The sequence below is a fragment of the Aotus nancymaae genome, unplaced genomic scaffold, assembly GCF_030222135.1.
Source record: "Aotus nancymaae isolate 86718 unplaced genomic scaffold, 86718_ANA_hifiasm-v0.15.2.pri h1tg000040l, whole genome shotgun sequence".
In the NCBI taxonomy this organism is placed as follows: domain Eukaryota; kingdom Metazoa; phylum Chordata; class Mammalia; order Primates; family Aotidae; genus Aotus; species Aotus nancymaae.
This window is the reverse complement of record NW_026988454.1, coordinates 116,178,839-116,204,823: the sequence shown is the minus strand read 5'-3', so window position 1 is coordinate 116,204,823 and position 25,985 is coordinate 116,178,839. Positions and strand designations below refer to the sequence as shown.

The following is a 25,985-nucleotide window of genomic DNA, read 5'->3' as shown; positions in this document are numbered from 1 at the left end:
AGTTGTATTTAATCTTCACAATCTTAAATTATCCGTACATCAGACAAGGTTCCCTAGTGTCAACATGTAATAAAATAATTTTAAAGACTAAAGATCCATAGCAATGAGCAAACTGAAGCTACAAATATTATGTGATTTAATGTTACATGAGAAATTAGTTAAATATGAGTAACTATTCATATTTATTACAGTCTTCACTTTATAGTCCACAGTTCTTTCTACTTTGCCACGCAGCCCTAAGTAGCTGATAAAGTGATGGCTCTACTCAGAATCCCTCATGTGCCAGCCATTAATCTATTGTTGCTTATCTCCAAACCTACTCTTTTATTTGCTTTTTTGTGATGCTGGGGCTGGGACTGAGCAGACCACATCTCTGCTTTGCCAGTGAATCCTGTTAGGTTCGGCCAAGAAGTTACTGGAGAGAGCCAGCAAGCTTGGAGGAGGAGAAGGGAAGGAGAAGCCCCTGCTTTTCAGCTTTCTCTTTCTAGCGAGAGTCTCTAGTTCTTTCTGGGAGCAGCAACTGAATCCAGTTTGCTCTTTTGCTAATACAGAACCAGCTTCTTCATAGCCACACAGAAAGGCCAGCACACAGCAGGGACTCTGCTTTAGAGGCTGGATTCCAGCCAACCTGAGCTGGGACCCTGGCAGCAGCTGAGCAGCACTTTCACCCAGGTTCAGCTCTGCAGGGCCTCTCATCTACAGAGCTCCCAAGTTTACAGGTTTTAGTAATTCCAACCTCTTTCCTTTGTTCATCCTGGCCTAGGAGTAGTAGCTGCCTCTTGAAGGTGGAACTTCCTAGTATATTTTGCCTTTCCAGTTTTTTATCACCTAGTATTTATTTAAATTCTCTCTGTTAAAATAACTGGATTGGTATGGCCACCAAAAAAGCCACTCCCACACTGTTCTGTCTGGCTTAGGTAGCTACAAGCAAGGCTGATGAAGTCTGAGTCCTTTGACAAAGCTCTCACAATGAAAGATGCCACCACCAGAACTCCCCAGTCCCCTTCTGTTCACTGCAAGATGAGGATCCCTTGGATTGGGTCAAGTGCTTTTGAGAAGAGGCTGTCTTGGCTAAGAGCAAATTCATGCAGGAGTGGTGGCCTGACCAAGGGAACTGGCTGGAATTTGCCAGAATGGATGAAAAAGGTCTACAATAAGGTAAAAGGATCCAAAAGTGTTTTTCACAATGACACACTGATTCAGAGAGTAGCCTCAAGTCATTTCATGCTGAAATTTTATTTTCAGGATTTTAAAGGGCAGAATGTTAGATTCAATAAAGCAGAAATGCAATTTATAAATACATATTTATGTTGATGTTGATGTCCTCCTTCCTGTTTGTCTCAGGGTCTGAACATCGTCACTATGCTAGGCAAGGGTCCCGGTAGGCAAGGACAGGCCTGCAACGCCCCTCCCAACTAAGACCCGTGCACCCTGGGCCTTGGCTGCTGAACTGGTCATTTCTTCACACACTGGCTTGACTTTGGAAGATGAGAACTAGGAGGGAGCCAGACAATGAATGTTCACGCCAAACTCTCATGGAGAACCTGGGCCAGAGCAACTCTGCTTCCAGGGATGGAGATAAACCTGAAAGCGAGCCAGGCAAGAGGAGCATGAGAGCAGCAGGAGGGCGAGGATGCACATGGAGCTCTGACGTTCGCAGGGACTTCCATGCTCATGCTCTGAATCTGCTCTTTCATATGAAAACAGTTAGCTCCCATAGCCCAGATTAAGTTTTGGCAACTGAAGCCAAACTGGAGGCCTGACTTGGCTTCCCCTTCACTCTTTGTGAACTTCAGAGGTTTGCCAGGTCTCTGGGATCTGATAAGCTGGATCAGCAGAAATCCAAAGAGAGAGGGGTCAAGGGCTGGCCTTTGTTCTCTCATTGGCCATCTTCTTTTTGATCCCCAGCTTCTCTGAGTGAACCACCCACTAAACTTTCTCCAAGGACAGGGCTTCACTGAATCATTTAAGGCTGGTGGGAATTAAGGAAATCACATGATGAAACCCAAGGCTTGGGAGATCCATTTGTTTGCCTTGTTCAACAAATGGTTTTTGGGTGCTAGTCATGTTTGAGTAAGAGAAAACTTACATGTTTGAGTAAGAGAAAAGGAAAGAAGGAGGGAAGAAAGAAAGGAAAAGAAGGTAAGAAGGAAAGCAATCCACTTATGTTCTTTTAGGCACAAGAATAATGAATTCCAAAAAGATTAAATGATGTGGCCTGGCTCATGCTGCTAGTTGGCAGCAGATACAAGATTAGAACTTGGGTGTCCTGATCTTTGCATTGTATCACTCTGACACAGTGTGACTGAGCTGGAATTATATCATCCTTTTTAGGGTACTTGTTCCTAAGGAGAAGAAGCATAAAAGGTGATGGGTGGGACATGCAGTAGTTAATAACTTCAAAGAGAAATAGATTGGCTGGACCTACGAGTGACTATTGGCTTGGCCCCAAATCCAAAATGTTTTTGTCTAAATAGGTTGTATTTGCCCATCTCATCAGCATTTTTATGCATGATCCCCTCTCAATCTTCAGCTCTAGGCCCATGGAAACACCAGTGTACACACAGCTGAGTGATTTCAACTCAAGTCAGTACGTGCTCTGGTTGGAGAGAAGATAGCATTTCTGACTGATGATTTGAGCTGAAAAACAATAGGCATATACCCAGCTGATAAATGATTGAATCTGAGTCTTCTCAGTGAAGCATAGAAATAAACCGGGTATCATAAAGACATACACCAGGTAATCAAATGATCAATCAATGAATATTTATTAAAGGGCCACCATATGCCCACCATCGTGATTTGAAAAAGTCCTACCCTCACAGAGCTTACTGTCTGGCTGAGACAGTGAGGTATAAGCATGTGTAAAGAGAGAACACAGTATGGCTATCTGATACTAGGCTGACAAGGGTCAGGAAAGAATGGGGGAAGAAGTGCTCATTTACAGAACTTAGGGGGATACAACTATTGTCTTTAAATGAGGTGAAGTCAAGCAGAGCTGTTCTGTGTTGCTCCAGAGAACAAATGGGTAGCAGGGAGGCATGCTTGGGCTCATTGTAAAGAATGATGATTTAATAATCAGAGCTGTCTAACATGGTAGGGCTGGCTCATTAGGCAGAGGGCTCCTCGTTCTCAGAAGCTGCAGAAGCCTGTCACAGAAACGGCAGAAAGTGGTCCAGGTTGAGAGGGAGATTGTTTTGGATGACCTCTAAATGTCCTTTCCAACTCTCAGATTTCCAGGATTTGCTGTATAGGAGGGGATCACACTACATGTTGCAGATGGTCAGTTAGTGCAATGATAGCAAGAAAGTAACACCACTTCTTGCGGCCTCCACCTCTTCATCTGATAGATGAGGAAGATGATGTGTGCCTACCTGGGGAAGTGAGAAGGTGGGTCTGTGCACAAAGAAAACATGCATGTGAGGGCACATTTAATAGAGATGTAAGGGTGTGGCCAGGGAAAACCTATGAGGAAGAGGCCTTTGGAGTGCTATGACTGTATACAACAATGATAATTGCAACTATTATACGTATTAAGCCCCTACAATATGCCAAGCACTTTCACACTGTACTTACTCTTCCACCAACCCTTGAAGTAAGCAATATATCCCTACTCTATAAATGAAAACTGAAGCTCGAACAGGCTGCACAACCAATAAGCAGCAGAGGGTGACCTTGGGTCCTTATTACCTGACTTCAGTGTCCAGGCTCTTGACTGACAGGTGATACTATCCTTGACTCATCCACACAGGTGACCTGGGCCTAAGATGGAACTGGATCTTGCAGTTCCCTGTGGCTCGAGTGCTCTTACCTTGACCACATGGAGCTTGGGCAACAGATTGCAGTCAGCCAGGGTCAGCTCATCCCCATCCAGGAACTTGCGCCGGGACCCCTTGTCTTCCCCACAAATGTTGGCGTCAATCTCCTCTGGTAGAGGGGTGTTCAGGTAGTCGTCCAGTTTCTTTAGAGCCTTGGTTAGGCCTCTCTCAAGGGCTAGCATGGAAGAGTAAAAGAAGGGCCTTTAGTCAAACTTCCTGCCAGCAGACACAGTCACAGGGACTTCAGAGTGGAGTGGGTCATCCAGAATCCTGTCCCCTCATCACATTGCCAACTCCCCACACACTGCAGAATACCTGGAAACCATTAACATGATGCAGTAAAAGTGTATTAGATAGCCTGATAAGGCAAACCCTAACCAAACAATGAACACTAGCTAATCCTTTGCTTTGACAAAAATACATAAATATAGAAATACAACAGTTAGGATATATGCCAAAGCTTTCATAAGTGCTCATCTTCAGCAGGTTCAGTAATACTAGCCATTTATTTATTTATTTATTTATTTAGAGACAGTCTCGCTCTGTCACCAGGTCAGAGTGCAGTGTCGCAGTGTCTGTCAACCGCAACCTCCAACTCCCTGGTTCAAGCAATTCTCCTGCCTCAGCCTCTTGAGTAGCTGGGATTACAGGCACACACCACCATGCCCAGCTAATTTTTGTATTTTTAGTAGAGACAGGGTTTCACCATGTTGGCTGGGATGGTCTTGATCTCTTGACCTCGTGATCTGCCCGCCTCAGCCTCCCAAAGTGCTGGGACTATAGGCATGAGCCACTGTGCCCAGCCATTACTAGCCAATTTTTAAAAGCTTTACTTATTTATAATATGCTAATATTCCACATCAACCTACATATTAAATTTTTAGGAAGAAAAGGCTATCAAATAGGTAAGTAAAAATTATATAGAAGTTCCAGGACAGAGATATGCATCAGACTTTGTGGAAGTGTTAACTATAGCTAACCCAAGAAGAGCTGGGGACAAGAGCTTCAGGCAGACTTGATAGAGGAAATAGAACAGCCCTGTTTGGTGTCACCCCCAGAGAAGTGATGGGTCTCAGGGAAGAACACTTGGGTTTACTCTAGGGAAGCTTATTCTAAAAATCACTGCTGTCTCAAATGGAACAGCTCCACCAGAAATGTGCAACCCCCAGTTGCACAGAAAGCTGTCATGGTTATGACTCAAAGAATGAGCACCCAAAGGAAGATAATGTGGCAGAAGGCTTTTATAGTCTTGCTCGAATAATTATCTGTCAAATAATTTACTTATACACACAAGCAGACAAAATATCCAAAAGAGCAACTGTGGGAAGCCATCATCACTGAAAATCATGTTGTCCAGAATCTCATAGTCCATTCTAATCATAGAACACTAGCATAGAAACTTTCTACTTGAACTCAAAGGACAAACATGGAGGGGATGACTGACCAGGCCATCAGTCCCTGCACCTGTGTCATCAGCCTCATCCCCAGCAGCTGTTTTTACAGACTCTGGTTTAGACCCTGACACTGAGATAATGGAAGTCAATCCTGCTGTGCATTCCAGTAGATACAAGGGGGATGTTGCCTTCTGGAGGCAAAGCCAAGGGGACTGTACTCTTGCTCAGATTTTCCCAAATGTGCCTTGTGAGACACTCCTCTCATGACCCACTTTTTGTCTTTTCATAGAAGACCTTTTGTTAGAGACAATGGAATGACACCAGCCCAAGATAAATCAATTGAACACTTACTGGAATGTTTGAAAACCGGCTGGAGGTTGGGCTTCATTTCTCAATACTTTCTTCTCCCTGCTGTGGCATTTGAACTACTTCATCATCTGCTTTGTGTTTCCAGTTTGGGAGAATAGAATAAGCAGGGCTGGGAAAATGCTGCATTTCCCTTAGTAATTGTCTAGGCTGTGATGGGATCGCAAGGCTATTCAAATGCAATGGCATACGGTGGGCACTAAACAATACTTATTATGCTTTTCTCCCTGAAGCACTTGTGATTTATTTGTTTGCTTGCTCAAATCCCTCTACCCCTTTCATTTATGGAGATTATGACAAAATCTTGATTATGATGAAGAAAGGAAGAATCAAACATTGGGCCTGTGAAAATTTGACCAACTGATATCATCTGAGGGAAAGAGTCATAGATAGGAGATGAGACATTGCAGGTTCTAATCTCCAATGTTCCTGGGGACCTGAGTGGGCTGCTGTGCAAGTCTGGGAAATAACATAAAATTTGGTGAGGAAGACGAGAGCAGCAATTGAAGTTCCTTGGGAAGATAGTTGTGTATATCCCTCCAGTAATGCCTTGAGATGGAAGGTCTCAAGTCTGGTGGCAGGAATCATTGTTGATTTATGTCCCAACTGCAATATTCCACGGAGCTTTCCAATTTGGCACGTTCTGGAAGGCATCCTCCATGTGTCAGTCTCCTCATGTGGGTTTGTGTATTTTTTTTTTTTTTTGAGATGGAGTCTTGCTCTGTAGCCAGGCTGGAGTGCAATGGTGTAATCTCGGCTCACTGCAATCTCCACCTTCCAGGTTCAAGCGATTCTCTTGCCTCAGCCTCCCGAGTAGCTGGGACTACAGGCACGCGCCACCACGCCCAGCTAATTTTTGTATTTTTAGTGGAGATGGGGTTTCACCATGTTGGCCAGGATGGTCTCGATCTTCTGACCTTGCCATCCGCCCACCTCGGCCTCCCAAAGTGCTGGGATTGCAGGCTTGAGCCACCGTGCCTGGCCGGGTTTGTGTATTTTTGACCAAGAATGTGAAGGCTGCAGTTGGTGACAATCGTGGTAGAGGAAACGGGGACAAGACAACAGGGAACGGACCTCGTGGCCCGGGAATGACCTGTGTTTAAATCTCAGTGCTGCCCACGGTGGGTTCACCGTGATGCTGCTGAGCCTTAGGCTTCGAGGTCCCTATTTTCCTGGGTCCCTTCCAAGCCCTTGGAACTGATTTCAATAATTCCTTATTGGTACTTATGGTATTGCCTTAAGGCCCCATAAATCCCACAAATGTCATTGATCCTGGCACTTCCATGTGGCCTTGGGCAAGTTCCTCCATGTTGCTGAGCTTCTGCTTTCTCATCTCAATAATGGGACTAAGGATCCTTCACCCTGTTAAGACCACGGCCAGGATTAACTCAGATAAGGCACAGAAAGCACCTAATACGGTGCCTGGCCCATGTGAGGACATCAGTTAATGGTAGTTGTTGCTATTGTGTTACCAAATGTGGGGTTCTCCTGTTCTCTCTTCCTTGCCCCATACTCTTGGTCAGTATATTCCTGAATGTCCCAAGGTGCAGTGGAGAATGAGTGATTTAAGAAGCCCCAAATCTGTGGCCAACTCCCTGGAAAGGAAAATCTGTAGCCTGGAGATCTGCTTCCCTTACTTATTCAATATACAGCCAAAGCCCTATTCTTTATGCTCCTTTGGGATGCTCCTTGGTAACAAGCTATGTTGAAAGGCACGGCCAGAGCAAAATAGACACAGCAAACCTGTGTGCTAAAACACTGCCATATTATTGGATAGCAAATGGCAGCACCCACTATATTTTCTGCCAGTTCTTTTTCTCCTACCTGCCAACTCATTCCTCTGACCCTGGCTCAATATGCCATCCATAGAATTTAATGATCTCTTTTGGCTGATGGTATGCAGGTCACAAAACCATTTGCGTTGAAATTTCTGCTCTGGTAGGAACAAGGGAGATGGGAAAGAAACTAGAGCAATGAAAAGACATTAATTCCTTCAGTGTTTGTATTTGAAAGCCTGACTCCAAATAATTCCTCTGAGTAGCTAAATAGGTTATCCCTCTGTCTATGGCAAGTGAGCCTAGGGTTGGGGCACCCCAAAACTCAGGATCACTAACATCCCAGGGACTTGATACCCAGGGCTTTAACTGCTTTCTTCCCCTCTCCGCCTCTGCTCCCACAAAGATTTATTCTGTACCACACACAAATGCACTGGGTAAAGTATGTGACGAGGAAACAAGGGGAATAGTTCATAAATATTCTCAGCCATATGCAAACAATCTCAGATTTATTTTTCTCTTTTTTAAGGAGGAAAAAAAATCCACCCATTCCATGATCACTTCCAGATTCATTGAGGTTGATATTACATAAGACCCAATATTGTTTTCTCGTCGTAGAGAAATAATGACTTGGAAACAGCAATTTGAGCTAAGAAAATAATATATTCTTACCAGGGCATGAGCTGAATGGGGACTGGGGAGCCAAGACTCTAACCCAGCCTCCAACAAGTTCTTGCAAGCACAGCTCAGCCCTGGTTTGCTGGCAGGCTCAGTGCAGCACAGATCCTGATGAGCATAAGACAAAGCAGACCCCTGGGGCTCAAAATTCACATGTAGAGGAGCAGATATCAAAGGTGGTCTTTGAAAGAACGAGAACAGCTCTGTGGGCCCAGGTGGCTGCACACTCAATTTCTCATACTTGGTTTTTCTCTTATATGTGCGTTGCAGCAAAATAAAAAACAGGAACCCACCTGTGACCATTGTCTGCAGATTGGATGGGTGTCTGTTCAACTCTCCATGGAGGAGGTTGTGGCTAATGGGCACTGGCCAGGACTGAGTACCCTCTGCCCTGCCTTGTTCCTTTTATTGCCCTAGTCCTGTACCTGAGCACCAGCAAGGAAATACACTCACTGAATTCCTGCAGTGAGCTAGGGATGTTTATGCAACTACCATTTAAACACACAATGAGGCTCTTGAGATGGGAAATATTATTCATCCTCATTCAACAGATGAAGAAACTGAGTCTTGGACTTACCCAAGGCACATACGCTTATGCAAACACACACATAGCTGGTCCTTAAACCGTTCAAACTACTCCTGGGATGTACAATGAAATGTGCCTTGTTTTGTTTTCAACTGCTATGGTCTGCCTTACAAGCTCCTAACCCCTGGGTAGTGAGAAAACAACAATTTTAGTTTAGTCCATTTTGGATTATAACCTAGTCTGATGTAATAATCTAAATAGGCTCTCTAGAGAATTCTGTCTCTTTTGCATTGAAATGCTCAGTGTTCCAGAGAGCCTGCCCCTCCTTGCTCTCCTCCCTAAGTCAGCGGGGCTTGGAGTTAGGGACTAGGCCCCTGTGACCCCGCGGCACTGGGGAGATGGGGGTTCTGGATCTATGGCTGGAAGGTTTTGGAAAGTGAATACAGGTTCTGCATTTCTTCTGTTTGCTTCCTTCCAGAGTATCCATGGGATGCTAGGTGGGAGTCACAGGTGAGCTGCTTGCCTCTCTCCACAACCCGAAAGGACCCCCGAGCAAAGCACCACATGGAGCTCCTAATGTGCTCTAGCACCCTGACCCCACTGCCTCTCCCTTCTTCTTCATCCCCAACTCCCCTGTGCCAGGAGGGGTGGGCTTTTCTTTTAGTTTTCTCAGGTCAAATAGTCCATCAATCACAGAGCAGAAAGCCTCCTGGCCTCGCTGCATAGCCAGTAGGGCTGTTTCTACCTGGGGGTCGAGGCCTCCAGGCAGGAGTTTTGATGGGTAAAAATTGAGAAATAAAAGAGTTTAGAAAATCTTAAGACAATAGCTTGGGTTAAAAGTCTACTGTCTTGTTGACAATGCTATTTTGAAGATCAGAAGCTGAATACTGAATTCCTTTTTCTCTCTTAGAATTCCTTCTACAGAAATTCTAATCTTGTTGGGGCCAATGAATGCCTAGGGCAGATTAGAATCACGTACTCAGAATGGCAAGGAGAAAACTGTGTTCAATCTATTAGCCCTATTATAATTTAGGTGTAAAGCCAGGATTTAAGCACAGGGCTGTTAGACTCTAAAAGTAAACTCCTTCCACTCTGCAAGGCCACTTCTGGGTGCCAAGGACTGTCCTGTTTCTCCTTAGGTATTGACGTGGCCGGACAGGTGCCTCAAACTCTTCTCATTACCCTGATGAAAGAGGATGGTGCTCTCTCATGACTCTCCCATGCCTTACCTTCCAGCTAATTTGGTGACATATTTGTGTTCTGCTATGAATGCTTGGTTTCAGCTAGAATTCTTATATGTTCAGCGATCACGATTGGATCTAGAAGGAGTTTTCTCTGAGTAGAGGGGCAACCATGAGGCAGCACATCATTTTTCAACTCCGCCTGTACTAGAGGCGAGTGCTGTCACATGGGCTGTGTGACAGTAAAACATCTGGTTGAAAAGTGAGAAATCTAATTGGATTTTACCTAGGAAGAAAGAAATATCTAGATATTGAGAAATACCTGGAGCATTGAATGAAGTCTTTACTTTTCATCTTCTCATTTGAGATCATGTTGATAACACCAAAGGGTGCAAAAAAAAAGTACCGCAGTGGTTTGAAGAAGACCATGGTGGAGATGTCTCTGGCCATCACATATTTTTGAAGAGAAAACACAAAGATGGCCACACTTGTTCACATTTGGTAGTTTAAAACATGAGTGATAACATGATGGGAACAAAAAACAATAATAAGAAGAATATCACCTCTCACTCATCTGTTGGATGTAGAAGCCTTTCTTTCCACACCCAGCTATGACGACAGGAAGAGAAGCTGAGAGAGGTCAGATGGACGAGGCCCAAAGACCTAGGAGCAAGGGGGGATGTAGGAGCCCCAGCAGCAAGGTCCAGGAGGGCTGGGAGAGTGAAGGAGAAGGCAGGTGCAGGCCAAGCAAGCAGAAATGTAGATGCTGCGATAACGAGCTCAATTTTGAGAAAAGACAACGAAATTCTAAGGGGATTTTGAGGATGTTCAGCTTTGTGATGGGCAGTGTAACCAATCCCCTCTCCCCCAGAAAACTTTACATAAAGATCTGCATTCATCTTTCAGGTTCTGGAAATGAGTCATGTAGCTTTTTCTCAGTTGCCAAAGTCCTTAAAGAGAGAGAACAGTGGCCCAGTTACACTTAGGTTAAATGAGTATGAATGACCACAAAGGCAAAATTATAAAGCAGGTGGAAACTGGGGTTTTCTCATCCACAGTGACCCTTCTAGGACACACGGCAGGTAAGAGGGGGCTGATCTTCAGGTCCCTTTGTCTCTTAAAGCAATGTCTACACCAGGTTCTTACACCACATGGAGTCAGAAGTGGCAGCAAGGTTTTAGAAGATGGGAAGGGGGCTTTCTGTCAGGTGTGATGGGGAGCTCTCTGCTGTGCCTGGGGCCTCTGGCTATGTTTGCATGTCACTGGTATCATCAAGGGAGAAACAGACAGAGTCTGGGTCAGGATGTCAGGGAACCATGACTTCTGATATCAAACACAGTAGCTGGGTGGCATATTCACTCTGGCATAAGAGACTTGGGTTTGAATCCTGCCTCAGTTATGCTTGTTCACAGGTTCACATCATCTACAGTGTCTGATGCAGAGTGGGACCTGATTAAAGTTAACTATTATGACTATTACTACAGTTATAGAACTTGGGTTTATGAGAGGATGAAAGGGAAGAAGATACCGAGTGAAAGATGAGAGAAGAGGTCAGCTCAAGGCAGAAGTTCAGTGTCTGAAGTGAAGCTTATCTGAACATCCTAGAATGTTCTAGGTCCAAGGAGAATCCTGGAGAGCTTGCTTGCAGGAGGAGGCTTCCCGTTGCCTTTCCTAGCATGCTAGGGATCTAACGTTGCCTGGAAGCGTCTCTTTGGGTTTGGCGTTGCTCTCTCCAGGCCACATGGGTGTGTCAGATTTTCTTAGTTTGATAGTTTAGAGAATTCATGTCCACCTTTGGCATTGGACCAAGAACACTGGACTTGGCCTCATAGCCAGAGAGGAGGATGTTGTCAAATTGGCCTTGGCCATGAACTACCCAGGGGCTCATGTGGGAGAGGCAATTCCCAGGCCTCCGTTTCTAGGCACTGCTAAAAACAGGAAAGGCGGAAAGACTAACAGCGGTTTATGAGAAAGCAGAAGGCAGTGGCAACTTCAACAGATTCCCCCCTGTTCCCTCGCGCGGCGTCAGCCAGGCTGCAGAGAGTGTGCAGCACGTGGTGCCATGGGTAGTATTTGTTTGTTTTAGAAAGAATCTTAGCCTCAGATGGGAGGATGAATTAAATGATAAGCTCCTATATTTTTTCCAGGAAGAGGCCAGTAAATGATTCTTTATTTGAAAGATGGGGTTGAAGTCTTACAACTATGGCGGGTTGGGATACAGGACACTGTTAGTTGCCCACTCTCCTGTGGGAGGTGGGGGGAGAATGGGGTGTTTTCTTATGCATTTCCAAAGAATTCAGAAACTTCCTTAAGGAAGACACAGATTCTCCATATAGCTGCTTCCCCAAGCTCTATAGGGGATTCTTATAAAGAAGCATCTTTTTATTTGAATGACCACAAAGGCAAAATTAATAAAAAGCTCCACAAATCACTCTTAAATTTGTTGTATGTTGAGAAGTATTATACTAAACAATGACAAAATGGGTAGTTTTTTTTTAAAGGCAAGAGACTTTGGCCAGTATTTGGCTGTGTTTAAAATACCAGCATGGTAAACATTTAGGACAACATTAGCATGCCTTTAATATAATATTTTCTTAAAGTCTGAAGGGAGATATGGATTCCAGATCCAAATAATTTTCTAAACCTCTTAAAAGCCACAGTAGATTTGAAGAGAAAGATTATCACTTAGGTCTTCGAATTTAAGTTTCCTTTTGTGTACTCATCTGGAGCTTGTAAGCTGCCTGAATGTTTATTTATCAACAGGAGGAGGGAGGGAGGGAGAGAGAAAGAGAGCGAGAGACTGACTCTGAATATGGGAAGGGGCTGCAGAGCCAGTGAGCTCAGGAGCATCAGGGGAGAAGTTCCTGATTAGGGAACCCGGCCCAGACTTTAGCAATGGGGCAGTGGCGACACCTTCTGGTCCATCCTTGAGCAAACAAACAAACAAAAAATTCCCCAAAAACCTATTCTGCATTTTCCACAGAGAACATATATGTGTGTTTTCTATTAGACTTTCCGGAAACTCATAAACGATTGTAAAACCCATTGTGCTAATAGAAAGAATGGCATAAATGCTGACTGAAGCTATTAATGTTGATTATAGTTTATTTGGCCAAATAAATCAGGCTGAAATCTGTGATTTTTTTTTGTGGTTACTTTATAACAGGTTATTTTTAAGTATCAGGTCATAGATTACATTTGATGCTGATGCTCACACACTTGGAATGAGCTGGTAAAGAGAGATTCTAACTTTATCAGTTATCTGTCGCAGCGTTTCGACCTAGAGACTGTCTCAATTCTCCCTCCCCCAAAACACTTAGGCTGGAGTACATTAACCACATTTTGTCTCCTTTCATCCTCAAATAGCCACATCTTTTATATAAGAGCCATTCATAAACTTAAAAATTGCCTCTCTGCCATTGCAATGCTGAATCGAAATAATTACTGGATTTGGTAATTCTGTGAATATCCTACAAATTCTCTTCCAGTTGCCTGTTCTTTCATTTGTTAAACAGGTATCTATTTGGTGCCCACTGTGGGCCAACTTTGTGCCCCTTTCCCCTCATGGATTGCTGGAGGAGGACCCTGATGGGGAGGGTGGGGATTGTTGAGTATATTTAAGGAAATACACATGGTAGTCGTTTAATGAGTATTCTCTGGATTATGAACTGATTTGCTCACCATTTCCTAAATGATACACTCTCAGTTAAACTCAGCACCACAAACATATTAAATGGTGGATGATATTAAATGTTGACATATACACGTCAAGAGCACAGATCATGGGACCATCTGCCTGGGCTGGGGTCCTAGCTCAGACACATACTAGCTTGGGCAGGTTGCTTAACCTCCTGTGCCTGTTTCCTTCTCTGCAAAGTGGAGGTCATAACATGGCATACCTTAGAGGGTTGCTGCAGAGGGCTTAGCACAGTGCCTGGCATGCTGTAAGCAGTTGATATGTACAGTGTGTATGTGCAATGCATGATGATGCTGAGGTATGAGAAACAAAGCACACAAAAAAAGCAACAAAAAATTCTTAGTGCTGCAAGAAAAAAGTGGCTCTTGCCTCTGGCCCTGCTCAGTAAACATCGTGCTTGACTCATCCTCTGCCCTGAAATGCTGATATGAACAGGGATATTCAGCTGTTCCTTTCATTCTGACTCTGTAGCCAGAACCACAATCCCCGACAGAAAGCCTTCATCGTAACAGATGTGAAATGGGGCAACCTTAGGGGTTGGGGGTGACTGATACTCACACAGAATCCCCCAGATATGCTACATGTACACCTGGACCTCCCTTCCCCTTGCTCAGAGCAGTTCCCTGGATACGCTAACATGCCCCCACATAAATTACAGTTTGTGGGGAGAAGCTACCCACTGGATGTTTGAGTTGCACAGCTTTTACTACATGAGTCTAGCATCTTCTAAAGTTTGAAGTGTGCAGCAAATTAATGTGCAATTTTATCTCCTGTTTCCTGAAATCTAGTAGGGGATAAATGACTCAGATTTTACCAACACCAAGGAGAATTTAATATAGGGTGTCCTTTTTGGCAATGACTACGACTAGTATTTTCACCAGAGAGAGAAAAAAAATGACCTTAACTTGAAAATGAATTATATACAAGAATCCACTCGCTTCTTCTTTGTTACTAACAGAAAACAGAGACCAGATATACATATATATATATACACACACACATACACTACAGAATATATATATATGCACACTACAGAATATATATATATATATATTTCAGGGTAGCAATGTGCCCTGTCAAAAATACTCATCTTCCCAGATTCCCAGAATTTCAGCTACAGAAGATCAAATGACCAAGTTCTGGCCAATGAGTTATCGATAGAAATTAATCAATGGGCTCCTGAAAAAGATAAGATAGATGTAGCTGGCATTGTCTGGAATGTCGATGTGATGTTTGGAGGTGGAGCAACCATCCTGTGAAATGAGAATGACAGTCACATACTAAAGATAGACAATCAGAAGCTCTAAGGAGCAGCTCAATTCTCGACTTCTTTCAACAACTACATTTGGCTGGAACTCTCTACTCTCTGGACTTCTTGTTATGTGAGAAAAGCAAATTCCCTTAAAAGTAAACATTTATCAAGGGTGCTTAGAACAGGGCATGACACATAGTAAAATGCTATATAGATTTTGCTAGTAAAATAAAATATGTATTTGCTTTAGCCACTGTAGTCAGGATACTATTATAAATAGCCAAACACAACATTTGCCAATATACATAGGTATTGCCAATATTTCATTATTCCACTTTTTTTTTTCGAGGCAGAGTCTCGCTTTCCAGGCTGGAGTGCAGTGGCACGATCTTGGCTCACTGCAACCTCCACCTCCCGGGTTCAAGCAATTCTTCTGCCTCAGCCTCCCGAGTAGCTGGGACTACAGGCATGCGCCACCATGCCTGACTAAATTTTTATTGGAGATGGGGTTTCACCATTTTGCCAGGCTTGTCTCAGACCCCTGACCTCATGATCCTCCGGCCTAGGCCTCCCAAAGTGCTGGGATTACAGGCGTGAGCCACCGCACCTGGCCTCATTATTCCGTTTTTATTCTAGCACCTTGCACAGTGCCTGGTACTGAATAAGTATTTATTGAAAGAATAAATTATTCAGTGGGGCTAGAGGAAATATGAGGGATCCTAAAATTGTGTGACTCTATATCTGTATATCCTTTCTCTTTCTTTGTATAATGGTAGCCTGTGGTCTTTTGAGAATGGATGAAGTGGTTCTATTAGTCTGGCCTGAGAGACTCCCACAGTCTCCCAGCCACTTAGTTATCAGAGCCAAAAGAGAAGCATAGGTTAGCACCAACCTCTCTGCCAAATGACTCAGGTAGAATGGAGGCAGTTTCAGACCTGGGCAAAATGTTGACTAACATTCATCCTTGGGGTCCCCACAATGGAAACAGAGCATGGATAAACATCAGTGGACATGACACCATTAGAGTCAGAGCTGAGTGCACGAGGTCTGAGAAACCACGTGGCTCAACACTCCCCCTCCCCAGAATGTTCAGGAAGGGAAGATGTTCTAGACAGGAGTACAGGGAAACCTATTTTATGCACCTTGATCCAGATCATTCAATGCTTTGTCCACCAGGGGTCTTAGAAACATAATTTGACTTCTGGCTTCTAGCTGAAAAAAACACTAGAATTTAGCCTTCTGAGTTTTCTCTTTTGACTCTTGGTGAAGTATCATCTTTAATACCAGATATAATTTCCCTTGAATGTAGTTATAAAAATAAAGGTGAAAAGAAAAATGCCACTTAAGCAAAGCCCACCAGCACGCTGACCATCCTAGTGAGGAGAGCTGCTCAGGTTCTTGCACTCTTTCGTTGATTGGTTCTAAGTGAGATTATTCACCATGAAGCTTGATACCATATAACATAGGTTACAAAAGCATTGCATGTTTGCAGTTCGAAGACAATGCTAATCACAGAAAAATCATAGGATTTAAATGGGGACTGCAAAGTTTTAAATAAATAAAGTCAGAGCATAGGGGAGCCTGCAACATGGGGACTGACTTAAAAGGTGAGATTCCACAGCCGGGACAGAAGCTGGCTGGAGGACGTACCCGTGGCTCTGATGAGGTCCTGTCATCATCTCCCAGGCAAAGGCATAGACAGGGTGGAGGCGGGTTGAAGTGTTTGGGATACGTTTTTTTCACTCACTTAACAAATACTGATGGAGCACCTGCTCTGGGTCAGACGCTGAGCTGGGCTCTGGGGTGACAGTGATGAAGGAGGCACACCCAGCATGCTTCCTCATGGTGGCAGCTGCTCAGAACACTGCTCCTCACAGCACAGCCCTGGACCAGCAGTGTCAGAATCGCCTGGGAGCTCTTGGGCCTTGCCCCAGATCCACTACCTCAATATCTGATTTGTAATGAGATCCTGTGGGAAACCAGGATATACCACCCCCAAATAGGAGGGATTGTTGAGATGAAGACAATTCAGAAGAAGCAGAGGCAGTAAGTAAACTCTCTGCCCTCCCTCTACGTGACTAAAAGCAGGACGTAGATTTACAAAGACAAAACGTATCCTGCCTCCCTGCTTCTACGAGGGAGACCCACTGAAGGCAACTTAAGACACTTATGCTTCTGGCGATGGCCCTGCAGGAATCCACACTGAACAAGCTTTGCTAATTGGCCTTTATCTGCCATTCATTTGCTTTCCCCCAAGTTGCTGCCCCTAGAGACTCCATTTTTTTCCTTTGTCACATCTCTAAAAGTTTACTGTGCTTTGATGAAGATGCTATATAAAATAGAATTCAAAGCTATCTATTTGAGAACTCCTCATTACATGAAATACACGTTAATACACCTCTGCTTGTTTTTCTCTTCTTAATCTGTCTTTCCTTACAGGGGTCCCTTCCAACTAAGAACCTATGGGGGTTATTCTTCCCCTATGACCCCCAGGGGATTCAAATGTATGTGCAAGGTAGAAAATGGTCTGGCTAACAACAGGATAGAAAAGAAGTGCTATTTTATGCTTAAGCCTTAAATCTGTGCCTGTCTTTAGCTTGTGAGACTACTCTGGCTCTGCCTGGAAACCAGCTTCAGGTGGGGTGGAGTGCCTTCCTGCAAGACGGGTCTGGAGCAGGATTTGAAAAAAAGCCTGGGTTTTAAAGGGAAAATTCCATGTGGCAACTTTTTCCCAACAAATTATCTTCTCTAAACTGCTGATAAAGTCAGAAAACCAGACTAGATTTAATCCCTGGTTTTAATTCTTATGTCTCAGCAACACTAGTTTGTAGCAAAAGATCTTTAAAAGCTGAGAAATGCTGAAGCTTTTGCTAGAAGGTTCAGCACACCACCTGGATTTCCCATCTTGTCATTTTCAGCCCCAGCTCTACCAAAAATGAGGGAATCTATTCTACACGTTAACTCACTCAACGCTATTCTCCCCTAAAGGTCGGCAGAAACTTGGAAAAACCTTCCTCAAATCTACGTCCTGACCACAGACAAGGGGTTATGAGTGTAGTAATTGTATAAACCAACTACGATACTTTCAACCTATACACACACAGTGACATGTAGATACACACTCACAGACACACTACTGCACTTCTGTGGTCTGAATACCCTGTGCTTAGTGGTAAAGCTATGAGACTTATATTGTGTCCCGTCACGAGTATAATTTTGCATGTAATCACTTTTTTTTAGATTAATTGAAATAAGCTTGTCTAAGGAGGTATGTGATGGCCTTGTCAGTACATGTGAACATCAGAACACACACGAAGTGTGTAAGTGTCCACGTGTGTGTGTGTGTGTCTGTGGAGAGAGAGAGAGAGATCGAGAAATGTATTTAGTTCCATGTATACACTGCACAAAGACAAGAGGTGTCGGTTGCATAGAATGAGGTAACGGTAGGAAGAGGTGAAAGAGCATTTAACTCATGTGCAAATCAGTTATTTAATGTTCCTTTATTCCCCAGGTCTTGATCTGCGTCCAGGCCAGGCCAGGAGAACTCATTCTGGTCAGACAGCGGGAAATTCCACCACATGGAATGGTGTTGGTGGTCTCCGCTCTTCTCTAGTCGGGGAGCCCACACAGCAGAATTCCACTAATGAATGCGCCCACCCATGCAGGGCCCGGCTCCCCCCACCCCTCTCCTCCCCATGTCTGCCCCATTCAACAGGCCACACCGCCACCAACCGCCTTCCTTACAACTGCCCAAGGATTTGTTTTAGAAGCAAGATTTGTTAAATTATAAATTGCAAGCATCCACCTCAATAATGAACCAAATCAAAGACCCTCTGGAGGAATCACACTGCGGCTCATGGGAGGGGCCAGAGGAAGCATTCGCCCCCTCCCCTCCCTCCTGCCCTCAGCCTCAAGGACCCTCCGTGAGGGAGGGGATGAGGACACACAAGTGCAGGGCCCACCAGACCTCCGAGGTGGGTCCCATCGAGCCTAGGTTATTTGTTTTTCCTTGCAAGAATGCTAGTCAAAGCAAAACTTTAACCCAACAAACCAACAAACAAAATACCCCGAGTTGGCTATTTGCACACAGGGGTTGCCAAGGAAGGCAGCCTAAAGGGTCCCTTTGTGACCAGAGGCGTTTTTGAAAGGAGACAGCAATGGCTGCTTTATGAGGAAGTGGCGAGACAGTCACGTGTTATCCGCACTGCTGTGGAGGTCGGCCTGACCACCCAGGAGCCTTCATCAAGATGACCTGGTAACAGCCCACTGTGGGGCTCCCAGGCCTCTGCGGAGGTCTTCCTGGGACCCAACTGTCCCTAGAATAACTGCTCTGTGTTTCCGACAGAGTAGACATGGAGCCCACAGCCACTTAAGTGACTTCTGTTTCTGAGCACGTTGCAGGGTGATTAGAACTCACATTCCTGCTGCTTTTTACACATGGCTTTACCTTTCTCACCAGGCCCTTGGGAGAGCACAAGGCAGAATAAGAAGGGGGGCCACACCCATCGCCTGGATGACTGGGCCCTCCAGATCCAGTCACTACGACCTGGGGGCTGAGGGCTGGGAGGGAGGAAGGGGAGAAGTCATGAAGCGTCTTGTGATTGAAGTGGCTTGGAATAATAAATACACACACTCTCTTTTAAACATGGCTCGCCACATCCTGGGGAGCTGGAAAAAATGCCCCACCTCACTGCCTCCCCTCCTCCCCATGGACCCCCCAGCAGCAGTGGCTTTCATGACGCTTTGGGGGAAAGCACAGGGTCTTTGATAATAAGGGGCTTGTTAGTTCTAGGAGAACAGCCCTCCCAGGCCGCTGTGAATCCTTTCAAGCACTTTTCTATCTTAGGTCAAGGAATTCATAAATGGAAAGGCTAGAGGATGTAGAGGAGGAGAGGAAAGGGAGAAGGAAGCATTTGGGGGCAGCTGTCATGGGGCAGGGCAGCCAGCGACCTCTGGTAGATCCGTCAGGCCTGGTGGACATGCCCTTCCCTTGATGTGGGGACGGATAATGGAAGGTGGCTTTGAACCATGAAGAAGACCTAGCCTTGTTTGAACCCCCTAAGCTTTGGCTTAGGTAAAATGGAATCCTTGTACAGGAAAACGCTTGCAAATCCACAGGCCTTGAGAGAATCATGATCATCCATCCGGCTCTGGCGCCGCTTCTTCTGCCTGCCAGAAGAGGGCAGCACATCCTTCCACATTACAGGGCAAGCTGGGCTGCCCAGTCCAAAGGGTAGACACTAGGTATGGGGATGGGGGGAGCATTTGTGAAATTCACGGCTGCAGCAGCACCAGCAACAGCAGCAGCAACAGCTATCACACATTGGTGCCTACTGTGTGCCAGGAACTAAGTGATTTACATGCATTAATTCATCTAATTAACATGACAATGCTACAAGAGAGGGTGCTATTACAATCTCCGTATTACCGATGAGGAGGCTGAGGCATACTGAAATTAATAGAACTTGCTATTGTAGACACACGCTGCCTAAGACAGAGGTCAGAAAATTACAGTCCAAGGACTAAATCCCGTTCACTGCCTACTTTCAAGCTGCCCTCAAGCTAAGAATTGTTTTGTGTTTTACGTTTTTGCGTGGTTGGAAAAAAGTCAAAAGAAGAAAATATTTCATGACGTGAGAATAATGTGAAATTCGAATTTCAGTGTCCACAAATGATGTTTTATTGGAACACAGCCCTATTTATTTGTTTACATATTGTCTGTGGCTTTATCTGTCTTTATGATTCCTGCAGCATAATTCAGCAGAGTCTAGTAGAGGTTATGTAGCCTGCAAAGCCTAAACTATTTACTATCTGACTCTTGACAGAGAAAGTTGGCCAAGTCCTGACCTACAAGGAAGTGCTACCTGTTTCCAGGCAAGAGGGATGGAGAGCAGAGTTGCTATTTACTGGAGATGGAGCTAGTACAGCTATCCCAGAGTAAATTAGAAGCAATGTTGAGCTTGATTCACTTTCTTTCCAACAGGGTAGCTCAAGGTCAAGCAGAAAGGAGAGTCTGACATGTCACTGAATAGCCTCGAGGAAGTAGTAAAATGTTAGCTCTGGAAAGGACTATGAAAATCCACTATTATATCTCATCAAGTCTAAGATGTACGTTTTTTCACCCTTTAACATCTGAGAAATCAGGCGATGTCTTTTTTTTTTCCTGAGACAGAGTTTCGCTCTTGTTACCCAGGCTGGAGTGCAATGGTGCGATCTCGGCTCACTGCAACCTCCACCTCCTGGGTTCAGGCAATTCTCCTGTCTCAGCCTCCTGAGTAGCTGGGATTACAGGCACGCGCCACCATGCCCAGCTAATTATTTGTATTTTTAGTAGAGACGGGATTTCACCATGTTGACCAGGATGGTCTCGATCTCTTGACCTCGTGATCCACCCGCCTCGGCCTCCCAAAGTGCTGGGATTACAGGCCAGGCGATGTCTTATAGTCAAAGTATGAGAAGTTAAGTGAAAACACTTTTGTTTAAGTGATAGCATTTTTTTTGTTGTTTTTTAGAGGCTTTTTTCATTTGAGATGAAATCTTGTTCTGTTGTCCAGGATGGAATGTGGTGGTGTGATCCTGGCTCACTGCAACCTTTGCCTCCCAGGTTCGAGAGATTCTCCTGCCTCAGTTTCCCGAGTAGCTGGAATTACAGGTACGTGCCACCATGCCTGGCTAATTTTTTTGTACTTTTGGTAGAGACTGGTTTTTGCCATTTTGGCCAGGCTGATATTGAACTCTTGACCTCAAGTGATCTGCCCGCCTCAGCCTCCTGAAGTGCTGGGATTACAGGTGTGTGTCACTGCACCTAGCCAGTATTTAAAATAATAGTGTCTTGCTATCAGTGACAACTTAGATTAGGCAGTTCCTACCTCCAAAGAGCCAGCTTCTTTTTGGTCCTTTCTGTTGATGAGATACTCACTTCTTTTGTCCGTTCTACAGATTTAATTGTAAACTTTCTAATGTTGAACTGAGGTGTATAAGTCTTAATTTTCTATACGTCAAATAAGGTTGATCTTGTTTAATATGTTTACTTCAAGAGTCTTAAGATTTTATTAAAAGGGAATGAAGGGAAGAAGGGACTGTGACCCCCGAGTAGGGAGGAGCAGAGCAGGCTGCAGGAATTGGCCTGTTGGTGTGATCATACCAGGCAGTCTGCAAGATGGGAGGACAGGGATGGGTTGGTGGGGACACAAACCATGAGAACCTGGAAGGGAAAGAAAGACCGCCAGTGATACAGATGAGTTCTTTTTCTAGCAGCATCAGCCAGGAGCATGACCCACTGCAGGTGGCACCTCTTAGAAGGAGAAGACTGGAGCAATTTGAAGATTTGGGCCTGAATGGAACAGGAAGACAAGGAAAGAGTGAGGAAGGCAGCTGTGGCTGGCTTGCCCCTGCTGCCTTTTATGAGGGATCTAGGAGATGAGGAAGGGAAATGAGAGAGGCAGGATGAGAGTCATTGATGTTGTGCTAATAAGAGCCACAATGTAATCCTTCAGTCACATTCCCATTCAGTGGGAATGAGCATCCACATTCTGAGATAAGCTCACTGAGGTTCCTAGAATGACCCAAGAGTCTTCTTCCATGCTATGTGGCTGGGACAATCAATTTTCTCAGAATTAGCCTATGGAGCACACTGCCCACTTCCAGGTTCCAGCAAGAGGAGCCTCTGATGAGAGCCTTAGGGAGGTGGAAACCTTGGCCTTTATTTGGAAACAGAACCAAGACTGCTCAGGGACATGTGTGGCTAGTGGCTACTTTTTTGTTCCAGCAACAAACTGGGAGCCAGGAGGTGGTGGGAACTAGGGTTCACTCCTCTGCCCTCTGGTAGCCGCATCTGAACTTGGATGGAGAGAGAAAGGAGAAGCAGAGGGCTTAGCCCTAACCAGGTGCTTTCCATTTGGGGACACGTGTCCTGGATTTCCTGGGACAGTACCAATTTCTTATAATTTGATTATTTTCATTGAAGCCAATTTGTTAGACATCTGATTTTCAGTTTGGAAAACATGGCTACTGCGGTTACAACTAATAAAGGGCAATGCAATCTAAGCATCATCCTTGCACCTGAACACACAGCACTGTGCCCCGCACATCACAGATACCAAGGACGATGTTTAGGGCTTTCTTTAGGAAGTTAGAAGCACCTTATTAGGACAAATATTTTAGGAAGAGTATGTTAGGACATCTCAGCATCTTCCGTAAAAAGAGAACTAGGTGCAACCTTGCGAGTGAAAGGGGCACATCTTTGCACACTCAGTGCAGGAGTCCATTAGTCTTGATGGAAATTGATAAGCCCAGACAGGCTATTTTGTGTCCCTCTTCCTGGGTGGACAGAGAGGAGCAGGGAGGTTGGTGACACAGGCCTGAGGCTGCAGGGAGGTCTCCTGAGTCTTCCAGAGAAGATGGAGAGAAAAGGAAGAAAGTGGGTTTCAGGTGCAGAGAGAACACAGGGGCTGTGAGATGGGGAGGAGCTCAGCCCAAAGGTGGGGGAAGATGGAGAGGAGTCAGGGCAGCAGGAAGTCAGTAGGGCCTGGAGTCTGCAGCAGCCTGGGAGAGAAGTCACAGGAGGAAAGAGCCAAAGAAAACGGAAACCACAGCTCCTCCGCGCCTGCCGCTCATGGCAGGAATATTTGTTATTCTTCTGGGACGCTGGTTTGTTTTTATCTTCTAGGAGGACCAAGCTGCAGCTGACCAGGGGCCCTGTTTTGCTTTGTCTGCTGACAAGTTCATAGCCAACTTTGTGGTCTACCTTATGTGTGGCCGCTGGAAGGCCCTGGGGCTGCCCCGACTGTTTTAGCTCACCCTGGGCTCCTTTTTATGGTAGTCTTCTTGTTTTTCTTTCTCACCTCCTCTTTTTTTTTTCTCACCTCCTTTGTTGGTTTGCCGTGCTTTATGCATCCCTGTGAGTAGCTATAAAGCCTTTCTGGAGCAAGTGGATTATAAATTTTAAAATAGAAAGAAGGCCCCCCAAGACAGAGGAATACAGAGGTGGAAATAAGAGAGAAAAGTGGACCCAAAGCGGGAAGAAAAGAAGGAATTCAAAGGAAGCCGTGAAGGACTAAAATCATCCAGATTGGGCAAAATACCATTTAGTGCAGGTCGCCTGAGAGGCCTGAGAGTGTGTAAGCCCCAAGACTGCATATGATACAGATTAGACACTATTGCACATGGGACTTTTTAGACTTGTCACTAGGGGAAAGGCGGTCCTTTGGAAGTGGGCTGTGCAAAAGGATGACGGATGGGAGATGGTCAATGTGAACAGGGCAGGAGAAATACTGAACTCTCGTCTTAGGCTACAGGCATAGGCATGCCTACTTCCTCTCCAGCTAAAAAGAAAAAGGGCAAAAGCACATGAGAATATGACACTGGTACCAAAAACAAGGTTGGTCATTCTTGGCAGGACACTAATGTATCTGAGGGAAACGTGATAGAGCCGGAAGAAATTTTTAAAAAGGGGGAGACTTTTCAAGTTAGTTAATAAGAATGGAGCATTCAAGATGCACATTAGATCCATTTGTTAATTACCTGGCACATGCAATATGCACAGAATGTGAAATAAACCATGCACACTGCTAGGATTGGAGCATAAGGAAAGAGAGCGTGTGGAAAACAAAGTGAAATATAGCACTTTGCGCCTAGATTATGATAAGTAGCTAAAATGAATTTCTTGAAGAGATTTGCAGGGATGTTTAGAGTCTGTTCAAATGGCAGATTGAGGGTAAGAAATGCTAAATGTAAGATAGATATTCAGAGGGAGAAGCCCAGATTCTCTTAGGAGTGACAGAGAGTAGGGGACATGTTAAAGTAGGGTGTCAAGGAAACCCCTTTAGGGAAGAGATGAACCCAAGGAGCTAAAGTGGTGTTCCAGTGGCAGGAAAGGAAGGGTGTTTTACAGCGACACTTGCTAGAGGTGGAGGCCACTGGCTTGCAGAAGGTGGAGGCCCAGGCTTTTGCTGGACTCTGTCATGTGCCAGGCAGGCTGGGTAGAGAGCATGATTCAGGGCGAGGATGGAGCTAACTGCTTGTTGACTGCAGGATGTGCCAAAGGGACATGGGTGACATTTGTGCCCTCCCTCAAGTCTTCTAATTTAGCGCTCTATGAACCTCCAGGTCTAAACCCATGATAAAACTTTTCCCTGCAAAATTGAAAAAGTGGATGCAGGACTCAGAGCTGGAACCCCTCCAGTCAAATCTAAATGCAGTGCTGCTTTCTTCTAGCTCAAAGATGCCCTTTCTCAGGGCCATGAGCACTCCTCCCATGTGGGTTCCTGAGCCAACTCCCTATCATCTCCCACTGGGCCTCCCCTTTAAAGGGAGCAGGGTTTGTGCTGCCTAAGTTAGGCTGAGCTCTCTCTGGTTGTGTAGAATTTGCGTTATAAAATAAATGAATCTGCATTACAAACCTTGTTGATATTACTAATTACCTTAATCGGCAGATAAAGAAACTGAATGTAAAGCCCATTTTACAGATGCAGAGCCAGAGGCTCAGAGAGGATAAGTCTCTTGGGTAAAGTTATGCAGCTAGAAGTGCTGGGATTCAAACCCATGCCTGGAATTGCGTGTTTGCATGTTTTATTGCCCCCTGTAGATGGTTAGTTCACGGAGGACAATGACTTTGTCTCATTGCCTTGGCAACTCCAGAACCTAGCACCATACCTGGCACATAAGTTGCACCCTTTAAATATTAGCTCAGATTTGTAGACACTTTATGGAACTTGTGTTTGTTGAATGAATCAATGAATGACTGAATGTACAAACTAATGGATGACTCTCTTCATTACTCCAGTACTGCTGGCATGGCTCCCACGGATGGGGTCTCCGTTGTGGTAGCTGGGGACTTATGAGGCTTTGTGGAACAATGGACATTTTACTTGGTGGTTCCTGTAGTAATCACAAGAGTGGAGAGATGACCCATCATGGAGAAGCATGTTACAGTGTAGGCTTTTCTCATGCTTTCACGTTGAGAGAGCAGAAATGGATCATAACTTGAGCCAGTGTGTGTATGGAGGCTGGGGTATTAGTGGCAGGTGGAGGGGAGGGAGGGCTCTGCTCATGAGAAAGTAAATGAAAACACAATAGAAACTCTCTAAAGGAAGAAAGTTGGAGAAGTAGGTGCAGAGCTGAAGATCCAGAGGAAAACAAAATGGCAAAGTAATGCAGGGCGGCATGTGGAAGGAGGCCTGGGCCTGGATGCTGATGCTCTTGCAGAGACCTAGGAGAGGCCACAGGCACAGAGCTCCCACAGAGCAGAGAGAGGATGGACTGTCTCCTGGGTCAGGGACTGTGAGGCTCTGGGACTGT

At 45.0% G+C, this 25,985-nt stretch overlaps 1 protein-coding gene across 4 annotated transcripts in view; it reads right to left on the bottom strand.

Annotated features, from left to right (window-relative positions):
- The window catches only part of CLIC5 (chloride intracellular channel 5), a 181,290-nt gene that overhangs the window by 11,732 nt on the left and 143,573 nt on the right, over positions 1-25,985 (bottom strand). For 3 of the 4 annotated variants that reach the window (XM_064360998.1, XM_012448788.2, XM_064361000.1), the window contains exon 5: positions 3,812-3,993. In XM_064360998.1, coding sequence (XP_064217068.1) covers positions 3,812-3,993 — 182 coding nt within the window. Of the gene's footprint in view, positions 1-1,217; positions 3,150-3,811; positions 3,994-25,985 lie in introns of those variants that run through there. The other variant, XM_064360999.1, reaches the window with a different exon arrangement.